The 15,061-nt window shown below is 49.9% G+C and overlaps 2 protein-coding genes across 2 annotated transcripts in view; both read right to left on the bottom strand.

Moving 5' to 3' along the window:
* Positions 1 to 15,061, bottom strand: part of RADIL (Rap associating with DIL domain) — a 66,483-nt gene that overhangs the window by 45,871 nt on the left and 5,551 nt on the right. The gene's annotated exons all lie outside the window — the stretch shown is intronic.
* Positions 1,929 to 4,610, bottom strand: PAPOLB (poly(A) polymerase beta). The gene has a single exon (XM_049638981.1). It carries the CDS (start codon positions 4,422 to 4,424, stop codon positions 2,499 to 2,501), a length of 1,926 nt encoding a protein of 641 aa, XP_049494938.1. The 5' UTR covers positions 4,425 to 4,610; the 3' UTR covers positions 1,929 to 2,498.

The raw sequence follows: 15,061 nt of genomic DNA, 5'->3' as shown, positions 1-15,061 counted from the left end.
GGGGCTCAGTCTCACAACCGTGAGATCACAACCTGAGCCTATTATCAAGAGCCTGAGCCACCCAGGCGCCCCTTTCCTGCCTTTTTTTGATTCAAGTTTTTTCACTCCATTTTTTACCTTACTGAAGTTTTAACTCTTTCAAATGTTCCCCTCACATTGTAACATCAATTCTAGCCTTAATAAAGTAAAAAAATCTCCTCAGTGTCTTTTTCCTCCTCCGCAACGATGTAAGAGCATCTGAACTCTGTCAGATTTAAACCCCTCTGCTTGCTTCTTTGCTATTTATTTTTATTGTTTTTAATGGAGAAATACATCATCTGTTTTCAAAATAGTGCTCGAAAAATACAAGGGGTACAGGTGCTATAAAACAAAGCAAACTCCAATCATGAGACACTACGTACATCATGTGAAAAAAAAAAAAAACTAGTCCAATATTCAGGTAATGAAAACTAGAAAGTTCCCAGTTTCCAGCTTGGTTAATTATAGTTACATGAAACACTTAATAAACTACTTTTCCCCTATGTGTTAACAAAATGACAAGACTAAATTCGTGCCTGGCAATTCCAACCCGACCCCACAGCTACCTGAAATACAGAGTTACTGTGCACACTCCACCTGACCTAGTGTGCCGGAAGGGTAAAGGACTTGACAGGGCAGACGTGGAAACCAGGAACGCTGTGTACTTGACATCACAAAGTAAGGGTGAAAAGAAATCCTCAATTACTGCAGAGCCTAAAGGGAAGACTAATCCAACCTTGGAAAGTGAATCTAGAAGGACAGGGGAAGGGCGTAAGAAATTATAGTTGAGTATGAAAAATGCACGTGTGGTAGAAAGGGACACGGCTGGGGGAGGCCGGAATCAGGACAGGCTAACTGGAAAACCTGTCAGGTTCACTGTGTCCAGATTAAGGCAGACTACGTTTCCATTCATCTACATCTGGGCCATTCATGTTTCCTAAACATGGATGTTCTGCTGCTTAATTATGAGTGGTCTTTTGTTTTTTTTTAATTTAAGGAAGGTATTCCTAATCTCTTATAGAATAAAACAAAAACAGAAAGCTGACTAGATGTCAAGTGCTTGCTAGAAATTATTTTTTACATCTTAACATGTAAAAATTAACTGATGAATTTTAGTGAGTCCTTTAAAAATAAAAATTGGTTTAAATATTTGGGGGAAATGGCTTTTCGCTTACATGTTAAAATTGGAAATTAACTTCAGCACAAACAGATAGTCTGTGGGGCATACAAAATTTCTTATACGTAGAGCTCATTTGAGCCATCCAGGGCCAATAACGTGTCTCCCAATTCGCTACTTTTAGGAAAGTTTTAGTAAAATATTAGCCATGGAGCCAAAATCCAGTGTTTTGTGCCATGAGGCCACAGGACTGTTGGCTTCATATCACGGTTAAGAGTATACTAGCATTCCAGGTATTTTCATGAATCTACATACAAGCATACCTTGTGCATACAAGCAAAGAGAACGGAGTTGGGGTGAGGGGAGAGGCAAAAAACTTTTCTGTTTGAGGAAAAATGATTAAGGGCAAGAGACTAGGGAGTTTTGTTAGCTCTGAGACTGTATTTGCTGTTTGCTGTTTGTATGCACTCTAAAACAATCGTACAGATAAAACCAATATATCATTTCTTGATTGTGTCCCAGCAAAACCAAAGACTATCTACTGCTTCAATGTCAAATATATACCCTATGCGTTGACATTTCACTTTTAAAGGGTTATGGCTACCTCACAGAGACCGCATTGGATGTACTTTTACACTTGTTCTGAAGTTTAGTACACACTGCATAACGGCATCCCATCTGACGATTAATAATGAAGAAAACCCTTCAGGAAAAAACTAGAATTCATCAAGCTGGAACACTTAAAATTAGTTCTACTTTCTAATAGAAATATACATAAAGTGCATCGTCAGTATAAGGAATTCTGATACCAATTTGTATTGCAAATTTTCCCCGACAATGCATCAAACATAAATCCAGTCCAGATGTCAGGCATGGGGTTGCCAGCTGAAGGGGTTGGTTTTTTTTTTTTTTTTCTCTTTATGGGCACTAGTCCTTTCAAATAGTTACTACAACTGCTGCTGACACATTAATAACAGTTCTAGCTTCACCTACTAACCTGGACTTCTGATCAAGATTAGCCAAGTAAAGGAAGTTACCAAATAAGGCTAAATCTATTTTGAGTCAAATCTCGTTCGGTATCCTTCATTCTCTTCCTGTGGCATTTGAAGACAACAGGTTGAGTTGGCAGATATTGTTTATGGACCCTGGAGGTTGTTTTTGTCAGTTCAGTCTGTCTTACTGAATTCTTGGTAACAGGAGCAGGATTTGCAGGAAGAGCAGAGATACTGAAAAGTTCTGTACTGGATGTTTTCCAGATGGCCAGCCACTATCTGAATGGTTTCTAGTGGAGTTATACTGTCTCTTTAGGAGATTGTTCCTCTTCTTTTAGTTTCTTTGGTCCTTTCTGAGGTGAGAATGTCTGCTAGACTCCCACTATAGGATTAGCTATGTTTGTTGCAGTGCTCCCTGAAGGCCTGGGTGGATGATTTACCAGACGTGTAGAAGAAACAACTCTGGCAACTGTGGGCTTTGGTGGTGGACAAAGGGCTGGTTGTGAGGCAGTCTGAGGAATGCTTTCCCCCGACGCACCCAAGCTTTCACTGGGATTCACTTGTTGCAAGGAGACTTCAGTAACTTGTACATTGGTCACAGATGCCACCATTATAGCAGGAGCAGGACTGTTTCTGCCCTGACAGCTGCCAGTCATTGGGCCGGTCTTCATAATGCTCGTAGGTGAAGGCACAGACATGCCGTCTTCACTGTCTACAGAGAAGTCAAGGCTGTTGTCATTCAAAGCTGTCAAAGTGACACCTTCTGCTGAATGTGTTTTCTTTTTCTGAAGCACTTGATTAGGTAGTAGTTGATGAAGTTCCTTTCTTCTTAAATGCATTGCAGCAATTTTCATATCTACCTCAAACATCTTAGTATTTATTGCTTGCCTATAAACCGTATCCGTGAAAGACTGGATATCATAGGTGAGATCAATACTGAGAACGTCAGAGTTTTCCGGCTTTTTTAACACTAACCCAATCACCCACATCGTGCGAAATTCTTCCCTGTCCGGATTTTCTTTAGGAGCCGGAAATGACTGAGGATTCACATGCGCCAGAGTAATAAATTCATTCTTCTCCAAGCTCCCGACCAGGATTCGGATTTTTGATTCCACCAAGCCCACCCATTCTAGATGTTGTTTCTCTGTTGGTGCACTTGCTAGAAGTACAATATAATGCTTGTACTTTTGAAAGAAGCTTGGAGCTTCAAAAAGCTTGGACCACTCTGCCTTACTCAGCAAAATTTCGTGTGTAATGGCCAGCCCTTGTTTAAACTCCTCAATCATGACCATCCTTGTTGAAACAGACACATTGTATGTGGAGTTCTGCTGTGGGTACACTGGTGTGATTATGGGCATAAGATGGTACCTATCACTGGGATTTACTCTTGGGTCCCACACAGGCAAATTAAGGTTCTGTTCTTCAGGCTCTTTCAGTAGCACTGGATTTGGCCACTCCCATTCAGAAAACACCAAGAAAAACTTACGGACAAGAGTCGATGCTATTGCATTTGGATAGAGCTGGCAAGTTCTTGCCACTAGCATGGCCCAGGAAACACCTCCTAGGAAACCTAATATATTGGAATAGATATTGTGGCATTTGGCCCACAATTTGATAGCTCTCAGAGTTAGCCTGAAGTTGTCAATGTCGGGTACTAGATGTAAAATCTCATCTGTCACCCGGCAACCGTTAAGGCTTCTTATGCACCTAATATCTAAATTTTTAAGCAGACTGTCATCTCTTAGGTCCAAATCTTCTGGAATGGTCTGCAGCGCCAACCTTGCAAACAAAATATCAATCTCTATCCCATCAAAACACAGTTTAATAACTGGCACAAACGCCTCCTCAACAGCCCTTAAATCTTTCACTTCTTCGTGTAGTTTCAATTTATCATAGAACGAGGTGAAAAAGTCGCTTCGGTCAACATGTCTTGGAGCAACGCACAACGCATCGATATCGGCACCTTTCGTGTGTACTCCTAACCTGTAAGAGCCGAACGTAAAGATTTTCCCGCCAACGTTTTCAATTACAGCTTGCGGAAGGCTCTTGCTTTCACTGATCTCCCGTATCCATTCCTTTACCAGATTATTTAATTTTTCCAAAATTAAAATCCTGCGCTGCAGTTCCTCTTCCTCTTCAAAAACCCCGAAGGGCTTCAGGGTTTCGATTAGCTTCTGGGTAAGTACGCAGTCAGTCTCCTTGGGGGCCGCTAAACTGACGGGGGAGGAGATGCCACAGCGCTTGGGCGGCGGCGGGGTCTGTTGTGATCCAGGGGTCGTCACCGGAAACGGCATCATCTCTAGCGCCGGCCCCGCCACGCCACTTCCCCCGCCACCGCGACCTCCGCCCGGGTCATGATCCGCTGAGGCGGGAGGGGCGGGGCTCCTGCCGGCCCGAGTCCAACCCGCTCCCGCTCCCTCTCCGCTCCCGCCGCTTCAAGCGCTCCTCTGCCTTCCCCTCAGCCCCAACATGGCGCCGGGGCCCTCGGCGCGGCGTTCTAGAACGGCCGCGCAGGCCACGCATGCCACGGCGCCTGCGCGGCGCGCAGAGCCCCACGGGAGTTGTAGTTTCGCGGGGGAGGGGGGGCAGCGCAGGCGGGCAGGGTACTGCGCCTCGTCAGTACCGTTTACGCACACCTACCATCTACCGCCTGGGTCTCCAGGGCCTCGCACCTCAGAGCTACTTCCTCTCCAGGAGCAGCTTCCGGGGGGCCTCCGCCCTAACGCACGTCCTTCAGAAACGCCTCGCAGCCAGGGTCCGCTGCTGCCAAGCGTCCCTTTGCGTCCTCCGTGGCCAGGTGCCTGCCTGGGGGCTTAGCGGTGTCGGCACCTCGGGGTCGACGGTTCTGTTCTTTGCAGCCTTGAAGGTCCTCCGCGCCGCCTCTGCTTTCCACGGCTTCTGTTGAGAGGTCTGCAGTCCGGCCGACCCGCTCACCTGTCTTTCTGGCAGCGATGCAAATCTTCCCTGCCCTCCACGTCCTGCGATGCCGCCACCAGGTGTCGAGGGATAAACTTTTCCCTTATCTTATCGTACACGGTGATTTCTGAACCGTAAGATGCGCGGTTTTTGTTTCATGACCCCAGGAAGATTCTCAGGCATGTCCTTGGAGTAGGCCCTCCCCACCACCGATGCGCGTCATGCGGACACGTGATGGACTCTCTCATTGGGCTCTCCATGTCTCCCGCCTCCCCTTTCTTCCCGGGTGATGCCGGGTCTACCTCTCAGTTCTCTGATTCAGTTGCAGTTAGTCTGCTGTTTAAGCCGTCACTGAAGTATCCATTTCAATACTTTTTTAAAGTTTATTTATTTGGGGGGGGGGGGAGTGCGCACACACGAGTGGGAGAGGGGCGGAGGGAGAGAGACAGAATCCCAAGCAGGCTCTGGGCTGATGGCATGGAGCCCCATGTGGTGCTCAAACCCATGAACCGAGAGATCATGACCTGAGCCGAAACCAAGAGTCCAGTGCTTGACCAACTGAGCCACCCAGGTCCCCCTCAATACTTAACAGCTTTAATCACCAGAAGCATTATCTTGTTCTTTTCCAAATCTTTCCAGCCTCTTTGGAAGACATTCTGTTCTTTCCTGTTTTCTTTCTACCTTTTATTCATTGAATACTAAACTTACTTAATATTCTATAACTAACGGTTCCTACTCTTAATATTCCTGATAATCTGATTCTAGCTTGTTTTCTACCAACTCAGACCAACATCATTTCACATGTCTTGTAATTTTGGGACTGTGAGCTCATCTCTGGTGAGGCTTGGGATGCCTGTGTGGATGTCCTCCCAAAGAGGATTTGCTTTGTTTCTATCAGATGTCTTTGTACACTATCAAATTGTACAATGTAATTTAACTCCTCTTCCAAGGACTAGCCAGATTACCAGAGTAGTGCGATTTTGAACCCCAAACACATGTGAGAGGAAAAGTATTTTTCCATTCTAGGGGAGTTTTCCCCACCCAGACCCCAGGTCAAGAAAGAGAACTCTAGGGGCGCCTGGGTGGCCCATTCGGTTGAACGTCCGACTCTTGATTTCAGCTCAGGTCATGATCCTAGGGTCGTGGGCTTGAGCCACATGTTCGGCTCCATACTGAGAATGGATCCTGCTTAAAATTCTCTTTCTCTCTTTCTCCCTCTGCCCCTCTCCCCCATTGTGTGCTCTCTGTCTCCCTCTAAAATATTAAATAAATCAATAAGGAATGAAGGAGGGAGGGAAGGAGGAAGGAAGGAAGGAAGGAGGGAAGGAAGGAAGGAGGGGAGGAAGGAAGGAGGAAGGAAGGGAAGGAAGGGAAGGAAGGAAGGAGGGAAGGAAGGAAGAAAGGAGGGAAGGAAGGGGGGAGGGAGGGAAGGAAGGAAGAAGGAAGGAGGGGAGGAAGGAAGGAGGGAGGGAAGGAAGGGAGGAAGGAAGGGAACAAGGAGGCAGGGAGGGAAGGAAGGGAGGAAGGAAGAAGGAAGGAGGGGAGGGAGGAAGGAAGGAAGGAGGGAAGGGAGAGAAGGGAGGAAGGAAGGAAGGAGGAAGGGAAGGAAGGAAGGAGGAGAGGAAGGGAGGGAAGGGAGGAAGGAGGGAGGGAAGGAAGAAAGGAAGGAGGAAAGGAAGGAAGGAGGGAGGAAGGAAGATAACACTTTGTCATCTCCTTTCACCAGGTAGCAGGTTCTTCCTACCCCATCTTTTCATTCAGCGTGTCACCCTTTGAGAGTTGCAACCATATCTGGGAGTTTCATTTCCATTTCTCTACCTCTGTAGGTCCCGAAGCTCTGCCTCTTTCCTGGGCAGCTGCTAAAATAAAGGTTCTTGGTTACAAGGACTGGCAAATGCCTCCAGAGCAATGAGAGCTTTAGAATCGGTTAAGTTTCTGAGGTTTCAAAGTACCTCTTTGGGGGTTCTTTCAACCCTGCTGACCTACTTTATTTTCTTAGGCACTCGGCTTGGCATCTTAAAGGAGAATTTTTTTTATGTTTCAACCAACCCTTCCAGGTACTCTATACAGAAAGATTTTCTAGGGTAAGTAAGCCCACATATCACAAGAATAGAAGTACCTGGTTTTCAGCCCACTTCAATACGGCTTGCAAGCTCCACATTCCAGCAGCACAGCTCTCAGTAAGGTCTTTGGTGACTGCCATATTGTTTAACCCAATGGTCTACATTCTTTTGGTCTATGGTGGCCTCTTCTTGGCCTCCATGGCACCACACTCTTTGTCCCGCCTTGTGCATCTCTGGCCTCTCCTCAGCCTAATTTGCTGCCTGCTCCTCCATGATTTAGCCTCTAGAGTTGGTGTCACTCCAGTTTCCGTACCAAGCCCTCGTTTCTCCTTATCGCATATACATTCGCTGCCTAGATGATCTCAGTTTTCACAGCTTTAAATATCACCCACTTACAGCTTAATTCAAGTTTTTGTAACAGACTCTCTTCTAAGCTGCAGATGCATATTATCTGACTTCCTGTCTACCACCTCCGTTGAATGTCTCAAACTTAACTTGGTCCAAAGAGACCTCTTAGTCCTCCCTCCATAATTTGTTTCTCTCTCAGTAGTCGCCGTTTAGGGCAAGGCATCTCCATCCACCCAACTGGGCATACCAGAAACCTGGCGGTCATTCTCAACATCTCCCTCTTTCTCACACTCAGCATCTAGTTCTTTACAAATATTAGTGATCCTGCCTCCAGAATATATCTGCAATTCACACACTTCTCTCTACGTGTTCCCTCCGAACTCTACTGGAGGCTACCGCCAACTCTCATCTAGGTTCCTACAATAATCTAATCATCTCCTATTACTGACCTTTTCAGGTATTTTCTTTTTTTTAATATTTTTTTAGTATTTATTTCGTTTTGAGAGAGAGACAGACAGAGTGCCAGCGGGGTAGGGGCAGAGAGAGAGGGAGACACAGAATCCGAAGCAGGCTCCAGGCTCCAAGCTGTCCGCACAGAGCCCGACGCGGGGCTCAAACTCACGAACCGTGAGATCGTGACCCGAGCCAAAGTCAGTTGCCCCACTGACTGAGCCACCCAGGCGCCCCTCAAGTATTTTCTGCCTGGGAGCCAGAGTGGTATTTTAACCCCTTCGGGGCCTCCCATTATACTTAGTCTAAATCTAAAATACCCAACGACCCAAGCTTGTCTGTCTTTCCCCTGACCATCTCCCCAGCCCCACTGCCCACAGCTCCCCCCATGCTCCAGGCACACGGGCCTTCTTTCAGTGCCTTGAATTTGCTTCGTTCTCTCTCCTCCTGGAGTCTGTACACAGCTGTTCCCTCTGCCCAGAGAGCTCTTCCCGCCCCACCAAGTATCTGCTGCCCTTCACCTGGTTAATGTGTCATCATCTTTAAGACTGGCTTACATTTTACCTCCTCAGTGAGAATTTCCCTAACCTTCATGCGAAATTAGCTCACGTGCTTTTCTTCCGTGGCACATATCACAATTTGTAAGTATGGTTTTCGTGTGATTATTTCTTTGTCTTTACTTCCCACTAGACTCTTAAGCTCCATGAGAACACAACCTCTTTGTTTTGTCAACTGCTATATATCCAGCACCTAACAGAGTGGCGCCCAACAAATATTTGCTGACAAATTAGTGAATGAGCACAAAAAATAAAATTCTTTCTCCTCCGAGTCACTGGCTAATCAATATCCAGAAGACGCAGTTCTTGAATTTTGATTAGGTAGAGGCCGGTTTCAAATCTACACATTGGGAAATCATCGTGTGACTCAGTTCACAGTTACTCATACCAGTTGGCTACAGGGACTTTCTACGTCTGCGTGACTCTAGGACCCTTACTACATTAACATTACAGCACCTTTTGACTTAAGAGCGATTCCAAGGGAGATTTTTGAGGGCCGGGGTCTCATACTCCGTGCCTAAGGATGAGGAAGGACCACACAAGAAAGCACACCATCGTCATGGCAGCCTTTCTGGAGAAGCTGCTGTCCGTCAGCGCTTAGTAGGAAACAAAGTGGATACATCTGTAATCCAGAAATTCCATTCCTGGGAGAATGCCCTCCGAGGACTCTGCACAGACCCTCAACAGGGTGGGAGCGCCAGTGTTTGTAGTGGGAAGAGGCTGGATGCGACCTGAGTGCCCGTGATTAGGGGAATGGATAAGGTGGTTTATGTAGGCGATGGAAAACCAGGTCTGAGTGAAATTTACAGCACCACAGGTAGACCTTAATCTTATTATACACTGTCCTCAGTTGAAGAGAAAGTTTAAGCTCTGATATAGTCAAATCCATCTACCTCTTCCCCTTATGGTTTGTGCCTTTTAAGCCTTCTCTATGAAATCTTTCTTCTTTTGGCTGAAGCCAGTCATCCCAACACCATTTATAAAACCCTTTCCCCACAATCTGTGACGCGATCTACACTGTGCCAAATTCCCACTGGGTCAGTCAACATAGGTCTGCCTCTGCCTTCTCTATTCTGTTCCTTCCGTCGGCTTGGATGTTCCTGTCCACAGACCACATGCCTTCAGTTACCATGACTTTATCACCTATCTCAGAGCTTAGGAGATCAATACCCCCTACCCCTGCTCATCCTGTTCAGACCTATCTTGGGCATTCCAGGCCCGGTATTCTTTCACAAAGATGGACTCAGTCTGTGCAAGGACAGCACAGCAAAGAAGGTGGACTTGGGCCTCATTTACTGCTGTCACTGTGGACACATCTGAATGTGTGTCCCAGACCTCAGCAAACATTTCCGCCACGTCAACCTTCAGAAGGAAGAAAAGACAGTTGGCTAGCATTCTCTGTTTACGTGAGTATATCATCTAAAACCCTGAGAGGGGGCGCCTGGGTGGCTCAGTGGGTTAAGCGTCTAACACTTGATTTCGGCTCAGGTCATGATCTCACGGTTCGTGAGGTCAGGCCCCCCGTCCACCCTGTCGGGCTCCATGCTGGGTGTGGAGGCTGCTTAAGAGTCTCTCTCTCCCTCTCCCTCTGCCCCTCCTGCAATTGCGCTTACTCTCTCCCTAAACAAATAAACAAATAAATAAACCCATGAGATAAACTATTCTATGTGATTTAAATATATCCCCCAAAATCTTTCCCCAAAATTATAAGTCACTTTTGGGAACCAACAGCTATGAACACGGTTTAAGTGGTAATAAAACATAGTGGTTAATATGTTAATACTTCTTAGAAATGCTTCACACGGTTAACCCAAGTGAGGTCTCTCTTGCCGTGTAACCAAATGCAAACTTTTGCTTTTATGTCTGCCTCCTTCAAGACCACGTTCAAGAGGCTGATTCATTTTACTGCGGTTTGGTACAACACAGAAGGGCCTCGAGAACCAGGTGGATTTGTTGTACTAGTTAGACAGCAAATGCTGGCTAAATGAGTGGTTTTAAATCTATCTACTTCTAGACTTTTAAAATCAGTTTCACCACAACTATGAAGAGGTTTTAGGCAATCTGAGTTCGGTGCTGTTCAGTTCACGGAATCGCTAGTTATTCGTGCCAACCAATAAACATCCGCTCTCACCTCGGGAGCATCCCGACTGGGGGCCAAATGTGAAGAAAGGTGGAGGCCTGTGGCTCCGAGGGGCTGACAGGTGTCCGGTATCCTCTCTCATCCCCTCAACCTGACACCTAATCCCTTCCGGCCCAACACCCCAGGAGGGCCTGCACCCCCCACAGGCACGCACTTCCCTCATTGGCTAAATCCCTTCCCTGCCCCCGTCCACACCGGCCCTCCCCGAGCCATTTCCTCTTACGTGTCACATCTTCCGAATGTTTTATGCCAGCTCTGCCCTCCCCGTGTTTGCCGTGGGAAGCACGGAGCACCTGACTTGGGAGGCTCCTCGTAGGACGAGGTGGCAAGTCCCGGGGAAGGGGGTGGTGCCGCTACCCAGGCCCCGGGGGGGGGGGGGGGGCGCCACCCAGCTTCCCGGAACAGGGCCGCGAAGCTGCCTCTGCCGCTGCGCTTCTCTGTGACGCTGAAGACTTAACTTAAAAAAAAAAAAAAATCTATGCAGTGAATTAAAGGGTAAGATGGGCTGTGAGCAACTAACCATTCAATTTTATGTTCTCTCTGAATTAAAAATCCTCAAAAATGTCTTTTAAGCTCAATTACTTTTCTACTTTAAGATTGATGAGGAAAGTTAGGGGTTGTCTTGCTTTCTACCAAACCACATAAGATAAATGCTGCCCACAATGAGTCCATCACCGCAAATACGCTCAAAGAGTCTCACTCAAGACCCACAAGGCGATTCCTCCTAAAATAAAAGGAGAAGAAAATCCAGATCGCCTCCTTCATCCTGAGAGAAGTTATTAAAGATCAGATCCACGGCGAAAGAAAAAACGTCAAAAGCACAGAGAGGTCGGGGGACGTGTGAGGACAGAATTCACAGTGCACAATCGGTGGGCGGAGACAGCAGAGGGCCCCCCTGAAGCCTCAACATCCCTGTCTGTTACCGGGGCCGAGGCTCTGCCTGCCCATCCATGGAGGAGAAGGTGGGAGGAACCACATACTCAGAGTCAGGTGCTCAGAGACGACCTCTCCACCACCCCCGGCCACTCCAGCTGGGCCTAAAGGAGAAAGGAGTGTGGCGGGCTGCACACTCAGGTACCCGAGGGACACACTCCCAGTCGCTCGAAGCCACAGCTGGCACTAGTGGACTGCCACGCCGTCGGAACACCACCCTCTCGCCGCCCCGTCTCCAACCCCTAGCAAAGAAAACGGATGGGGCGCCCGGCTGGCTCAGTCGGTTGGGCGTCCGACTTCGGCTCAAGTCATGATCTCACGGTTCATGGGTTCGAGCCCCATGTCAGGCTCTGTGCAGACAGCTCGGAGCCTGGGGCCTGCTTCGGATTCTGCGTCTCCCTCTCTCTCTCTGCCCCTCCCCTGCTCGCACTGGCTCGCTCTCTCTCTCTCAAAAATACACACTAAAAAAATTTTTAAAAGAAAAGAAAATGGAGCCAAACTCTGGAGTCTTGGATGCACGTGGAAAGTGAAACTTGGGAGGTGGCTCTCCTTCCGTGCGTTAGTACTTCAATGGGCTTTTAATGAGCACCTACTGTATGCCCCCATACCGTGCAGACGGTTAGTCACAAGCCCAGTGACAGAGGCAGAGATGCCCGGAATGGCGTGGCCTGCACACCTCGAGTCACAGCGGCTTCAGAAATGCTCTAAGCTGGACTTCTTCTAAGAGGACACCCAAAGAAGAGAAGGAGACACCGCCTGCAGGGGACAGAACAATGCCAAGCCTCTGAGGGCCACGCAGGCCACACAGAAAAGGCATCCACGGGCAGAAAAAGAAGCTCCATGCCACTCTCAAGACACTGGGCTTTCAGGGCGCCGAGTCCTCAGGGAGCCCCGGGAGGGAGAGTGCGGCCTGAGAGTCACGAAGGCACGTGGCCGCTGGCCCCAACGGTGAGGCGCTCGGTGCAGCCGCTCCGTCCGGTTCAGTGGCTCCGTGTCCCGGCAAGTTTGCCCCCCGGGCCACCTGGCAATGCCCTCCCAGAGACACGTTTGGTTGTCACAGTCGGCTGGGGTGCTGCTAGCATCCAGCGGGCAGAGGCCTGGAACGTCGTCGAATGCCCGCCAATGCGCACAGGTTGGCCCACACAGCAAACTACTGACCTAACTTGTCCGTGAGGCCAAGGTTGAGAAATCGAAGCTGAACACACACTTCCGTCCTGGGGACACAAACGCACCTTCTCTCTCGCCCTCCCCACGCCACTGACGAAGACCACATGGCCCGGTTGTCACCCCACCCCGAAGTGCACAGAAGCGATTGTTGTCTCTGTCGGTGACGAGACGCAGAGGCCTGTCAGTGCTCCCGGCCCTGGACACCAGCCTTCCGGGAAAACGCACACAGGAGGGGCCTCGCGGCGCCCCCCACGCCAGCCGCCCTCTCCCAGAGCAGACACACAGTATTTTGAGACTCTGGAAATCAGGGGAGCCGGCAGCTGCAAAAAGACAATATTTATGGAAAACGAAACCCAAAGTGTCCGAGTGCGTGACTACGGGTGCGTGACAAGGGTCCGAACGGGGAAGGAGAGCCCGTGGATCCTCGTTCCGGCGCCACGGGGAAGCCTCTGGCACACCCTCCTTCGCCGCGGGATTGTGAGCGGACCCCAGCGGGCCTGCAGGAGAGGGGCCCGTGGTGGGTCCCCAGCACCCGGCACCCGCTCCCAGCTGCTCCTCAGCTCCAAAGAGCAGCCGGGAGGGAGCGTCGGCTCCGGCTTACTCTGAACCAGGACTATAGGGAGCCCCGGCTCACTAGCGACCCGAGGAGTCCTTCACTGTGACAGTGCTCGGTCACCTGAAGCCAGAGAAGGCCAGAGTTAATTCCCGCGCACGCACATGCACACACACCTGCACACAGACGCACACGCCTGCACACGTGCGCACACACACAGGCAGTCCCTTCCCTTTACCACCACTCTTTCCAGATGGCTCACTAGAATTGTAGGGTCAACCTCCCCTGCTCTTTGGGGGAAAAGACGCACAGAGAAGCCCTGGAGCGCTGCTCTGCGGTGGAATCACCACCGTCCCAGGCCCTAAAACGCTCCACCTCCGTGGGCGTTGATTTCACCACTGCAAATGCCACCACACAGCCTCAGCGCGGCACACAGGCCAGCCGGGCACCCAGAGGACGGCCAGGCGCTGGGGGCATCTCCCGAGCAGGGCAGACCAACAAGCTGGAGATTCTTTCTCGCTATCAGACTTGACACAGAAACAGCAAGTCAACGCCAAACACCCCCTTCAGCTCCTCGGGGTCCGCTCGGACAGCTCAGCCTCCGCAGGCCTCACTGCACCAATTCTACCGTCGCTGGCAGGGGGACAGCACGGTCAGGAGGCCCCGCAGTCCCGGACCACGCCCCAAGGGAAAGCCAGCAGCAAAGGGTGATTCCCTGGGGTCCAGGAGGCCTGCTTCAGGCAGGTAACACAACCCGCCTCCGGCCCGGCCAAGTGTGTCCGTGAGACTGGTCCCATTCAATGGACTCTTTATTTGAAAGGTTTTGCAAAACCAATGCCAAGTTGAATAGGCCGTGGGCAATGCGGCCTTCTCTTGCCTCGACTGGTGTAAAAGGAACACCGTCCGTAAGGGGTTGGTGAACAGGAGATAAAGACCCCCTTCCTACAGATGGCCTCTGGCCCCTGGTCCCCTCACCTGTGCAATACAGAGCAAGCTTTCCAATGTCCTAGCCGACACCCGGGGCCCAGAGACCCATGCGCTTTTGCCCTCCGCCCCGCAGAACAAACACCGAGCAGGACAATGACCACGAGCTGAACACCAGCGGCCTCTCAGCAGGTCTGCCTGGCCTCCTGGGGCATCTTCTGAATGACGGGGCCAGAGTGCGCTGGATCGAGGCAAGGCAGGGCCGGATGGAACGCCAGACCCTGGGCCCACAGGGTGGGGACGTTAGGTGCCGGGCCAGGGAGAGTTGACTGCAAAAATGTCAACTCCAGTTGGCGAGCTTTTTATTGCCGCCACGTGCCAGCAACTCCAAATGACATCAGCGATCAGATGTCCCCCCTGTCAGTAGGACCCCCAACTTCTGCCTATAAGCACACAGGACAAACTGCTTACCACGTACAGGAAACGTTAACAATAATACACAACTCTAACTCCCTGAGCGTCTGCCAAGCACCATGCTAAGTGCTTTGCGTACATCGCTAACGCCCGTGACTGGGAAGTCATGCCCCCATTATCCAGATCAGGAAACTGAGGCCACGGGGGTGAAGTGATCTGCCCAAGGTAACAGAGGACCGCTGCTGCTGAATGCCAACCGTGGCACACCCCTGGACTGTGGGACACGGAGGTCCCCATCAGGCCTGAGTGACCCCGGTCCCTGGAGTTCCACTGCTCATCTCCACACCGAAGGTACAAAGCGGGCCCCACGCCAGAAGAAGAACTAGAGAAAAGGAGCATTTGCAACCCCTCGGGGGCACACACAACAGGTCAGGAGTGCTCAAGGCCTCTTTCGATCCTGGGATATTGT

The sequence above is a fragment of the Panthera uncia genome, chromosome E3 (assembly GCF_023721935.1).
Source record: "Panthera uncia isolate 11264 chromosome E3, Puncia_PCG_1.0, whole genome shotgun sequence".
NCBI lineage: Eukaryota > Metazoa > Chordata > Mammalia > Carnivora > Felidae > Panthera > Panthera uncia.
The sequence above is the reverse complement of the archived record's forward strand: the minus strand, read 5'-3'. Positions and strand labels throughout refer to the sequence as shown.

What these genes read in the sequence shown, in the direction of transcription:
- PAPOLB (XM_049638981.1), bottom strand. Translation starts at nt 4,424, where the DNA reads ATGATGCCGTTTCCGGTGACGACCCCTGGATCACAACAGACCCCGCCG.